The sequence below is a fragment of the Quercus suber genome, unplaced genomic scaffold, assembly GCF_002906115.3.
Source record: "Quercus suber isolate HL8 unplaced genomic scaffold, Cork oak 2.0 scaffold_141, whole genome shotgun sequence".
Classification (NCBI taxonomy): Eukaryota; Viridiplantae; Streptophyta; class Magnoliopsida; order Fagales; family Fagaceae; genus Quercus; species Quercus suber.
The window spans coordinates 744,525-757,588 of record NW_027069602.1 but is presented as its reverse complement, the minus strand read 5'-3'; the positions used below and the strand labels follow the sequence as shown (position 1 = coordinate 757,588).

Here is a 13,064-nt window from a genome sequence, read left to right as displayed (position 1 = left end):
TGGGGGGGGGGGTGTTGATGTTGCAATTTGTTTTACAAAATTCTTCCACACAATTGATAGATTTGAAACTATTTTCCACACCCAGTAATTATTAGATCAAGATATATCACAGCAAACATTAGCAAATGGAGGTTGATGTTGCAATTTGTTTACAAAATTCTTCCACACAATTGATAGATTTGAAACTATTTTCCACACCCAGTAACTATTAGATCAAGATATATCACATCAAACATTAGCAAATGGACATGGTAGTTCCTTCTATTGCCTACTAGCTTAAGGCATCATGCTTTAAGAATTAAGATTAGACATTCCATCAAACCAGCTGGTGAGGCTTATTAAAAACAACTTTAACAAAAAATGAAAAACTAAAACATATAAAGTAATGTTCTATTAGTGTAGAAAGAATTTTCACAAAATCTAATCCTTGGAAAAGTATACATAAATACAAACGAGTGTGTACTCACACTGAAGCACAAGGGCAGAAGACCTTGGGGAACCACCCAACATCCTAAAGAAAGGTTCAAATGAGTTTTGGGATTTCACAAAATGAGATTATTTTCAAAAAGTTTAATAGTGGCATTCTCCAAGGTGGGGCCTTGATACAATGGCAAATGCTTTCCACAAAAGCGACAAGTAGAGGGTTTGAGTTTGGTTGCAGCCTCTCCAAAAAAAAAAAAAAAAAAAAGATAGATTTCTTATCAATCACCTCTTCCAAATTCCACAAAAGGGAAAACTTTGGGCACTGGGTACAACTTTTTTTTTTTCCCCCCAATAGTGGCACCCCCAAAATTAAATACATGGCCTCCTAAAAACAGTGGCTTTCATGTTTGATTCTTGATCAAATGTGGAACATTGTGAGAAGGGAAAAGGCAGGCTTCACTGACCAAGTTAGACATGCATTTTCTGATTCACATACTTTTCCCATACATAGTGGTGCCAAAATCACTATTCCCTTTGTTTACATACTATCCCTCCACTAATTTAACCAAAAAAAAAAAAAAAAAAAAACTAAATACACTTGACCCAGAAAGTTTTGGGTCATTTTTTTTTGGTCCCTTAAAGTTTGAGATTTTATAATTTGGTCCATCAAATTTGATTTTTTTTTTTCAAAATGGTTCTTCCATCCATGTCCATGACTAATCTAGTTGTAATGAGAGAGAGAGAGAGAGAGAGAGAGAGAACAACATTGTTTTGTAGTAGTTAATGACCAAATTAGTCTTGGACTCAAAGATGGACAAAATGACTATTTTGAAAACGAAATCAAATTTGTTGAGCCAAAATGAAAAATCTCAAACTTAAGGGACTAAAATGAAGACAACTTCAGACTTTTGAACCCTTTAAGGTTCAAAAGTGTAATTTAACCACTTTTTTTTTTTTTTTTTTTTTTTTTTTTTTTTTTGTGAATTGCATATTCAATCCTTAATTACCTTCATTTCAAAATTTTTGTTACACTTTAGTCCCTATAGTTTCAATCCTTACCGTGATTTGATGGATTGGATTATACTAACATGACAAAAAGAACTCATGCCACATCATAGACTCCACATCATCATAGTGACGTTAAGCTGAAATATTTTTTGCTTTAAAAAAAATGGGCTATTTGAAAAAGTCATATATAGAAAAAGTGAGCTTTTAAAAAAAAGCTATAGTTTGAAATATTTATTGTTTCAAATCGGGACGCTAAATAGACACCACTTTATTACGCCAACATTTTTCATCCTTTACATAATGTCCGATGGTATCATGGTAAGGACTTTTAGATACATTTTAAAGTATACCAAACACAAGGTTTAAAAGGAAAAAAAAAATCACTTTTTCAAGCAATCAATTCATTCCACTGGATAATGCTTATCAATCTTTATTCCCCAATGTCAATTACTCACCATGTATAGTTTGCAATCATACAATAAATTTAATGAGAAAAAAAGCAATTATAAGTGATAATGAGAAGAGCTTGGTGAAATAAAGAGCATGCAAGAAATTTAAGATAGAAAGACACAATTTTTATCGCACCTGATTGGAAAGGAAGAAGAAGAAGAAGTGGCAGAAGAAAAAGAAGCCTGAATAGGGCGATGCCCATTTGCAACAAAATTTGATTTAGGGGATATAAAGGTGGCTTTGGAGACAAAATGCAAAGTGGGTCTTGAAGATTTGAAGGTAATATGGGCTGGAGTGCCTGTTATGGCAACTTCTAATAGCTTGGACTCCATTGCTGCTGTTAAGAACAGAGAGAGATAAAGAGAGAGGGAGAGGGAGAGGGAGACAAGGGGTTTGAAGTTTAAAAAGAAAGACAATTGGGATAGACCAAACTAGGAAGATTTTATAGATCCTGATTTACAAGGAAAGGTAAGAGAGCAGATCAGTGTTCTGCATAATTACCATAAATAAATAGATTTTTTGCCCAAAAATAAACCATAGTTACCAAACCAAGGAAAATTTTCATTTCTTTGAGGTAAAAAAAAAAAAACTTTTTTTGTGGAAGACTTTATCTACACAGTCCACATCCAATTAGCGTCATGCTTAGTTGTCAACTTAGTGCAATCAAAATTCATCTTTTCACCAACCACACATGGTGGTTTCACGTGCGACTATACTAGTGATATTATTTAATTATAAATTTACACCCAAATATTCAGTGAAATTGGGTGTGCATTTAGGTGTCCGCAAGAAAACTATACATTTTTTTTTTTTAGTAATCTTGAGAAATTACTATGATGATGTGGCCCTTAACTTCATTTATTAAATTACATATTAAGTTATCAATCTCGTACCTCTTAAATTGTCATTTGATTAATAGAGAATAATGATGTAGCATAAGAAAATAATGAAACTAATGTCATTCTAAAGTAATTATTTAGTAATAATCAATATGACATCATACTTTCTCATCTCATATGAATGAGTATGACGGTTTCTACTAATTAAATTCATGGTAGAATATATTATTCATATGAAATGGAGTAAAAAGTCAATATATTTAGATAATACTAAATAATTTTTCATCATTTTGATAATGCAGAGCCTATAATGTGGCATTAATTTTGTTTGTCACGTCACAATTTCTCATTCGTCAAATGACAATGTTGACCTTATTAAAATATTTTTAAAATTATTAAGACTAAAGTGGAAAATTTTAAAGTATACAAATGATTTTGAAACAGATGTCAAATGTTAAATATAAAATATACAATGTAACCTTAGTTAATGATATGACAAAATTCAATAAAATCATTTCAATATGAATGAATAATGTAAAGTTGTAATTTACAACTATGTGTTTTGTTGGTTTTAATTCCCTGCCAAATTTGATTGTATTTTTATTCAATCTTTTGTACTTGTATTTATTGTGGGATTTAATTGTAAGAGTTGTGTGTTAGAGAGAGAGAGAGAGTGTGTGTGTGTGTAAAGACTCAAGCTATTGAAGAAATAAGATTTCTCGCGGGTAGCTCGCTACTAAGCATCTCGCGAAGTAATGCAAGTGCCTTGCACATGATTGGAATGCAAAGAGTTAGTACAGATGGAGACAACTGTGTTTCATGATTAGCTCGTGGCCTTCCTGCGAGATACTCGTGAAACATTCTGTTTTATCAGGCTGTGCTATTTGATACACACTTTCTATACCCATACTATATATACCCACATTACCCACAAATGTTAAGGAGTGCTTCTGAGAGAAAACTCTAGCCACAAAACTTGAGAGTTAGAGATTGTCATACTCACATTTCTTTACATAATTGCTTGTGAATTTTTTTCAACTCCTACCTCTCTATTTTCATACCATTGAGAGGTTGATAGTCCAGACACTTACCACACCCTTTCAGAGTGTCAAGTAAGGTTTTTGTGCTACTGGAAAATATTGGAAGAAGCCAAGGATGGCAGATGCAACATGGAGCTTGTTGCGGGATCCGGAGAGCTAGACAAGACACAGTTCCGAGAAGCCTTGTTGGAGTAAGAGTTTGGAGGGCTTAGGTACATCAGGTAGATTAGGCTTAGAGGGTCTCTTGTTAACCCATATATTTCAACTGATTGTCTAGTAGATCGATTACCGCTTAAAGGGCGGCGGAAAGGTTTTTTGCTGAGTTCTTAGGTTTCCTCTTCGATAACACATCGATGTGTTATCTTGTGTTTACATATGTGTTATCTTGTGTTTACATCTCTCTTCCCTACTCTTTTACATTCCATTTTACTGTTGTGTTGTCTTGATTATGGATTAAATTAGCTTGTTTGTTTATTCACTCGCATTTACACTATTCTGCACTAAGTATTAAGTTAGTGTAAAATCTATTGAGCTGTAACTTTAATTTGGAGGGTCTAAACAGCTCTTGTGTTTTCAACATATTTTCAAACTTTCAATTGGTATCAGAACTTGTGCACTAGCTGTGGTTTAATTACCTTAGTGCGATCTTTAACCCCGTTTGAGATGGACCGGTTTCAATCTTTAAATGTTTCATCATATTTTGATGGTAGTAACTATGCCTTTTGGAAAGTCTGAATGAGGGCATTCTTGTGTTCAATTGATGATACTGTTTGGGATGCAGTAGAAGTAGGATGGATTAGGCCGGAGGCCGCTAAATCCACTTAGGATAAGGCAGCACTTGTAGCAGCTAATGCTAACAGTAAAGTTTTGAATGCAATTTTTTGTGGTGTTTCTCCAGATGAGTTTCACAAGATTTCTCACATAATAGTTGCCAATGAAGTTTGGGAGATATTGGAGACCACGTATGAAGGCACGAAGAAGGTGAAAGATACTAAATTTCAGATGCTAACCACTTGGTTTGAAGAGTCGAAAATGAGTGAAGAAGAGTCATTCGACTCATTCTATAGTAAGCTGAATGAGGTGGTTATTGGCAAGTTCAATTTGGGTGAGAAAACGGAGGACTTAAAGATAGTGAGGAAAATTCTTCGATCATTGCCAGAGAGCTTCTGAGCAAAAGTCATAACTATAGAGGAAAGTAAAGATTTGGATGAGATCAAAATCCAAGAGCTTATTGGATCTTTTCAAACATATGAGTTGAGATTGCCTTCTCATAAGTTGAGTAAATCTTTTGCTCTTAAAACTATCACTGAGAGAATGGATGTTTCATCCGAAAGAGATAATGTGGAGAAGGAGGTAGCATCCCTAGCAAAGAACTTCCAAAAATTTCTGAAGATGAAAAAAAGTGGGAAACCGTTCAGCAAAAGGAAGTTTTCATCCTCTAAAGGTGATAGGAAGGAGTTTAAGAAGAAAGATGGGAAGGATACTCAATCCCCTCAAGACATTGTGTGTTATAAATGTAATGGCCATGGACATCTTAAGAAGGAGTGTCCCAATTATCTAAGAGGAAAGGGCAAGGCGTATGCGACAACACTTAGTGATTTGGATTCTTCCAATTCAGATTCAGAAGAGAGTTGTGATGGAGAAGGGAATTACTCTACTTTTATGACTACTGCTTATGTTAAGTCCTCGAAGGACTTGAGTTTGCTAGTGAAAGAGCTCAGTGAACATAGTGAAGTGGAGTCAATGGGAGTAGTAGAAGAATCTGATGCTGAAGAAGATGAAAGTGCAGTGAAACTTCAAGAAAACTATAATTCTCTCCTTGAGAAGTCAGGAGAATATACAAGGGTGGCCAAGGTAGCCGTTAAAAAGATGAAGAAGGTAGAGGAGGACTATAGAAGTCTCTTAGTGAAATATAAGGAAGCCAAATGTGAAATAGAGACACTGAATGGAGAGCTGACCGAAGCCTACTCAAAGATAAAATTCCTTGAGCTTGAGGTGGTTCAAGCCAATGCTAAAGTAGAGTGAGTTTCCTACAAGAAACTTGATGAAGTCCTCTCTCATAAAAAACCTTTCTTCGACAAAACCGGATTTAGATATACTGGAGAGAGTAGTTCAGCTGTCAATATATCCAAGGAAGTGAAGTTTGTAAAAGCCAAAGAACCGATGGTAACTACCACAAAGGCTAAGAAAGTGAAGGGGGAGAAGAATAGAAATGTGGCTAACCAACGGGTGTTGAATAAGCCTCATAACCAATCAGTGGTTAGATTTGAAGCCAAAGGAAAATCACTTCCAAAATTACAAAGAGGTCCGAGAATTCAACATTTTTGTCATCACTGTGGACTTCAAGGACACACCAGACCAAATTGTCATAAGCTAAGGGCATTGAAGAATGCAAGTGATCAGAGGTTAAGAGGACTAAGAAATGACAAATGGAATTGGGCTGTTGAGCAATCAAGAGGTCAAGATGGTGATTCTGGTGTGGTGGATGTGATGAAAATAATTGATGCATTCACCACTTGTTTGGCAAGCTTCTTTAGAAGGTTTGAAGGCCACAAAACTCGTACCCAATCCTATAGGGATATCATCCTAAACACACGTGCCGTGTGGGTGAAAAGGGTACTCATGTATAAGCATTACAACATGCTCATGCATTAATACTTCCGATATTTCCGATATTTAGGGGCATATGTTCATACATCATGACATGCATAATTCACTTTGTGTCAATTGCTTATGGTTTATAGCATGTTTCTTTTACTTGTTTTGGTTTGTATATGTTTTTGTTGATCTTACTTTATTTGGTTTGTTTTTAAGTGTGTTCAAAAATTCCAAAACCCATAAAAATTGAAAAATCTTCAAAAAAAGTTTGATTGCTTGTGTTGTGTGTATCACATGTGAGTTTGGCCTAGTACCTTCGTACTAATTGCGTAGTGCATTTTTGAACTTAGCTTGTTCTATATGCACATATATCTGTGCGGGAGAAATCTTGAAAACTATGTGTGATTGTTGTAAATAGATTTTCAAGCTTGTCATGAATGATTGGTTAATAGTCTTGATGGTCTTGATACTTGCATAGACTTGTGTCTATATATCTTCCCACATTTTCTTTTTTGTTTTTGCAGTAGAGCTCACTAAATGTTAATCTCCAAATAAAAAGAGATATTGAACTGCAAAAGCCTATCGCACATATTAGTATTTGACTACGAAAAAGCGAAAATGACTTTTCTAATGAAATGTATAGTGCTCAAAAAGCCAAAGGCTAACTCTCAATGTTTAAATATCAAAAATTTCAAGCACCGATCTTAAAAAGAGATGTATTATCCAAAAATGATCAAATATTATGATTTATGCGGAAGTCAAATGAAAAGCTTCTATGTCTTGTAATCAATTTCTTGTGGGAGATCATATATGCTCATTTCTATAATTGAGATAATCCGCTTGATTTTGTTCCAGTTGTATATGACTTGATTGAGTTGATCATTAAAGTTTCACTCTGGTCTAAGGACTATTCCACATTTGATACTCACACACAACACACAAGACTTTGTTCAAGTAATGCTTATCTTATTTGTGTGATTGTACATGTTCAAATGCGATGTGTATGCTCAATTATTTGTCGATCAATCCCAAAAATATTTTTGAGTGTTTTATATGTTTTTGAAAGTGTTTTTATACTTTCATGTCTTTAGTTTTTGATCAAAATGCATTTTTGTGTTTTTCTTCAAAAACTAGTTCAGAGGTTGTTTCACGAGAAGCTCGTGACTTAGAGCTTCTTGCGAAATATGCTTAAGGGAAATTAAAAAGTCACATTTTCATATAGAGAGTCTCGCTACTGCCTCTCGAGTATTTCGCGATTAAACACTTCTCGCGAAACGTTTTTAGGAAAAAATTGGAATTTTTTCAATTCATACAGAGACTATCGTGACTTATTCGTGACTAAAAGTTTCTCGTGAAAGTTTTTGAGCTTTAGTGGCCATTTTCGTGATTGTCTGTCGACTATCACACTACTGCCTAACCCGCGAAAAACGCGTATTTTTAGTTTTTATATAGCAGATGTGACATGTTTTCAAATACTCTTAACTTCCCTTGCACTACCTCTCTTGAACCTTTTTCAACCCAAATCTTATTTTCACTAAAATCTCACCATTTTCAAGCAAAAATCTCTGCAAAATCACTTCAAGGTATGTTTTCCTAAACATTTTTTTCATTTTTGTCTCAAATTTTACAAATTTTAGCTTAGGGTTTTAAAAAATTGGGGATTTTCGAAAATTGGGTTGGGATTCTTAATTTTGTGAAATTTTTTTCAATATTTTGATTGGGCCGAGTCCCATTTGCTGTGTTTGTGTCTGTGTTGGCCCCATGTGGCATTCTAAGCTTGTATTGAGGCAGTTTTCACCATGTTCATGCGTTGTTCATAGTTGTAGTGCATTATTGCATGTTAGGTGTTTGACAAAATGTCCTAGTGACACTCTTGTGTTAAATTAGACTCAACTGAGTTCCGATGCTTGGGTTTACTCTTGATTGAACATGTGTCACATGTTTTGGTCAAAGGGTATGTGTTTTTACACATTTTCCCAATTTGTGCCTCAATGCCATGCCATGCACACACTAGGCACGCACTAGGCATCCTCTAGGCACACCCAATGCATCACCTGTTGCACTCATATGCATCAGCACATGTACAACCCAGACACAATTACTTAATTCAGGCATTGTGCTTTTGTTTACATGTTTTAACATCCATAGCATGCTGTTTTAAGGTCATTTGCTTTGTTTTGAGTTGGTTATGCTCTGTTTAGGTTGTTTTACCTCTGTTTTGAACTAACATGTATCTAATCATGTTTTTGTGTTCTGTTTTGTGTTTTTGCACTTGTTTCTTTTCTATTCTTTGTTCCTTTGTGCAGATGTCTCCTACTAAGCATGCAGCTCCTAAGAGATCATCCTCCAAACGTGCATGCGCTGATTCTGATAACTTTAGGTCTGTTGAGGCTGATATGAAGTATAATGACTTTTATAAGGATAAAACGATCATCATGGAAAAGGTCGTACAAATGGAATCACTTGAGGACACTTTCATACTTGAAGTGTTCAAAGACAGGACATGGACAAAGCTCTTGAACCCGACTGAAGTTGTGCACTTGGAGATCATCAAAGAATTCTTCGCCAATGCCAGTGTAGAAGAAAATCACATAGACTGCTGGGTGAGACACAAAGAGTTTGTCATTACTAGAGAAAGTATTCAGGATTTCTTAGAAGTTCATCCTCCCTCACAGCCAATTACAGTGCAATATAAGGATAGATTGGGTTCTATTGAGGAGATGATAAGGATACTTGGTGGTACACCGAAGAAATCATCCATGAATACAATACCATTCTTTTTGGAGATGATGGCACTTGCTTATGTGATGATCCATAATCTATATTTGATCACCAACCTTACCACATTGTCTGCTCTAAGAACAATCTTCCTGTATGATCTCTTTACCCATAAAGAGATAGATATTTGTAGCCACATTTTCCACATTTTGAAGAGGAGCTTTGAGAAGCAAAATTCCAGAACAATTATGCCTTTTCTTTCACTGATTATGGGCCATATTACATAGACAAGGCTCAAAATTCCTAGTGGCCTCACAGTGGTTTAGAGGGACTATCCTATTGTCCATACCGCAGGGATCAGATAGAGTTTGATCAGTTCTAACCTTTTTGGCCATTCCAGTCAAAAATGGGGAGAAATTTTTGAGGGGGAGCTTGCACAGTTGAGGGGGAGCATAGCTAGCATAGCTTAGACCTTAGATACATTTTTTCATTACAGGCGGTTTAGTTTTATTTATGTTTTGATTTAAACTGTTTCAGCATCTATAACTCTTGGACAGTTGTCTTTACTACTTTTAGCTTTAGTACATTGTTATTTATTTCAGTTTAATGTTCAATGTTTGTGATCATCTCAATGTTTTGTAGCATTTTTTTATAAAACTTTTAAGATATTGCTAATATGTCTTAAGTACATAACTCTTGTGCCCTAGTAGGATCTTGTTTCCTAGATGCAAATACTTCGTGTATTTTGCATTGGTTGAGTGTTGAACATGCAATTAATCCTTGGGATTGTTCTTAATTGCATTGCGTGTCCGAATGAGCATTTACTTGCTAAATGTTCATTGTAGTCATTCTTTAATGAATGTTCTTGTATGATCAAGATATGCTTACATGTTTATAATATCTACAAACTTGATCGCATTTTACTTGTTCATATATGTACCTTGTGTTCAACTTGTCATAAGCTTAATGAAAGTTTTGTTTGTGTGCAAGTGTTTAAAGTTATAGGTATGTATAGACAAGTGCTTCACAGCTTCTAGATTAGGTGTTAGTGAGTTTTACCACTGTTCCTAAACTCACGTTTAAGTTTAGAGTCTGTTTTAGGGGTTTTGTCACAGAATAGCTAAAGTGGGAGATTGTAAAGTTGTAATTTACAACTATGTGTTTTGTTGGCTTTAATTCCCTGCCAAATTTGATTTTATTTTTATTCAATCTTTTGTACCCTGTATTTATTGTGGGATTTAATTGTAAGGGTTGTGTGTTAGAGAGAGAGAGAATGTGAAGACTCAAGCTATTGAAGAAAGAAGATTTCTCATGGGTAGCTCGCTACTAAGTATCTTGCGAAGTGATGCATGTGCCCTGCACATGACTGGAATGCGAAGAGTCAGTACAGATGGAGACAACTATGTTTTGTGATTAGCTCGCAGGTAAGGCCTTCTCACAAGACACTCGCAAAACATTCTATTTTGCCAGGATGTGCTATCTGATACACACTTTTTGTACCCACATTATATATACCCACATTACCCACAAATGTTGAGGAGTACTTTTGAGAGAAAACCTTAGCCACAAAACTTGAGAGTTAGAGGTTGCAATACCCACATTTCTCTACACAATTGCTTGTGAATTTTCCTCAACTCCTATCTCTCCATTTCCATACCATTGAGAGGTTGATAGCCCAAACACTTACCACACCCTTTTAGAGTGTCAAATGAGGTTTTGGTGCTGCTGGGAAGCATTGGAAGAAGCCAAGGATGGCAGATGCAACATGGAGCTTGTTGCGGGATTCGAAGAGTTAGACAAGACACGGTTCTGAGAGGCCTTGTTGGAGTAGGAGCTTGGAGGGCTTAGGTACATCTGGTAGATTAGGCTTGGAGGGTCTCTTGCTAACCCATGTATCCTAACTGATTGTTTAGTGGATCGATTACCGCTTGGAGGGCGGTAGAGAGGTTTTTCACCGAGTTCTTCAGTTTCCTCTTCGATAACACATCGGTGTGTTATCTTGTGTTTGCATCTCTCTTCCCTACTCTTTTATATTCCATTTTACTGTTGTGTTGTCTTGATTATGTATTAGAGTAGCTTGTTTGTTTATTCGCTCGCATTTACACTATTTCGCACTTAGTATTAAGTTAGTGTAAAATCTATCGAGCCGTAACTTTAATTTGGGGGTCTAAACAACTTTTGTATTTTCAATACATTTTTGAGCTTTCAAATAAGATTTTAGAATTTTACAATAAAGTTACACTAAAGAACTTAAAAAGGTCTTTAGAAATTCGCAACATCACTATCACATAGGTTTATGAGTAACACTATTTTAATTAATTGAATCTTAACACATAGTTGTGTGTGAAATTGGGTGGGTTAGACTTATTGTAAAATCATAATTTAATCTTTTAAATAATAAGAATAATAAATGAGGCCTAATAAATATAATTTAAAGTATCCTTACATTCTTCTCATCAATTACAAAGTTTTGTTTTGTTTTTTGTCTTTTCTTTTAATGGGAATCAATTAAAGCTTTGGCATTTAATGGCATGAAAGTTATGGGACTAGATGACTATTAATATGAAATTAGACATTAATGATTTTTTTAAGAGACAAACAGACTTTAATATTATATTACCATCTATTTGGTTTTCAAGTAAAAAAATGTGATAAGTTTGAAATTCCCAATGAATTTTAGTCTTTATAGTTTTTTAGTTGAATGAAAGTCTTAACATTTTAATTGTAATTGATTATTATTATTATTATTATTAAAGAAAAGGGTGGTAACACACATCCTATTATACACATTCAAACTGTACATAAATTGTGACTTGAAATTATGGTTTTCAAGTTGGAAACTGTTACTAATTATGTACAGTTTGAGCAAGTGTGTGATAGTGTGTATAAAACAGAATGTGTAAACCAGTTTTTACTCTAAAGAAAATGTGATGGAAGAATTTGGAATATCCTTTCCACGAATTTCCCATATGGAAAGGTATTCAATCCTTATCTAATCATTGAGATTCACGAGATGGATAGCTATCGTTACAACATATTATTTATAATGGGGAAAGAACGCATGCCATGATTCAATTTTCAAACCCCAAACCTGGATCACGGAGTAAATCTCTCCCATGACAAGCGTAAAAGAAGGACTACCAAGACAAATGTATGAACAATATTATCCACTCATACAAAATATTCCCTTAATAAATTAAATCCAAAGAGAAACTTATTAATTCTATCATCAAAGAGTCTCTTGTCGGCTCATTCTTGATGGCATTTTAGGCCTTAAGGGGGGGGGGGGGGGAGGGGGGGGCGGGGGTGGTTGGGGGTAACCCCTCACTTTTGAAGTCCTCCCCCACCCTCATTCAATTTTTACATAAATGAAATTAAATGTCATACCTAACTCATTAAATCAAAGTATATTTAAGGTATATGTTTCTAAGAATAGATAGTTAGTGTGAACTAATGCATTTTCTTCTTCTTCTTATCACTCTTATATTATAGGTAATTAACAAATGTGAGTTTCAGTTAGCTTAATTGGTAAAGTATCTGATAGTTGAATAAAAGATTTGGGGTCTTATACCAAAAATTGATTGGTGTTTTGGTTTGATGATAAAGAATTATCAAGAACGAACGTCATAAGTTGAAATATATTTAAAAAAAAAATTTATAGGTAACACATTAAACCAAAATATATTAATGACATATATTCCTAAAAATAGATAAGTAAGTCTCATTAAAAAATATATTTTTTGGTATTTGTAGAATTATACACATGGACACTATATTTTTATTCTCTAATTTTTAGAAGAAAAATCAATTTCAAATTTTGTGGTCAGGAGTTAGAAATCATTATTGCTTTTTTTCATCTATAAAAAATAAGGTTTTCTGTTAGTTTCTATTATTATTTTTATATTTTTCTTATATTTTTGTTTGAAGGGATATTTTTCTTAGGGTAAATTGAAAATTACATCCCTAAAGTTTGAGAGTGATTGAATTT

At 34.4% G+C, this 13,064-nt stretch overlaps 1 protein-coding gene across 1 annotated transcript in view; it reads right to left on the bottom strand.

Annotated features, from left to right (window-relative positions):
• The window catches only part of LOC112015752 (chorismate mutase 3, chloroplastic), a 6,163-nt gene extending 3,778 nt beyond the window's left edge, over nucleotides 1-2,385 (bottom strand). The window contains exon 1 of the mRNA XM_065776741.1: nucleotides 1,995-2,385. Within this exon, the coding sequence (XP_065632813.1) occupies nucleotides 1,995-2,213 (219 nt within the window). The 5' untranslated portion in view covers nucleotides 2,214-2,385. The remainder of the gene's footprint in view (nucleotides 1-1,994) is intronic.
• Nucleotides 2,386-13,064: the final 10,679 nt, after the last annotated feature.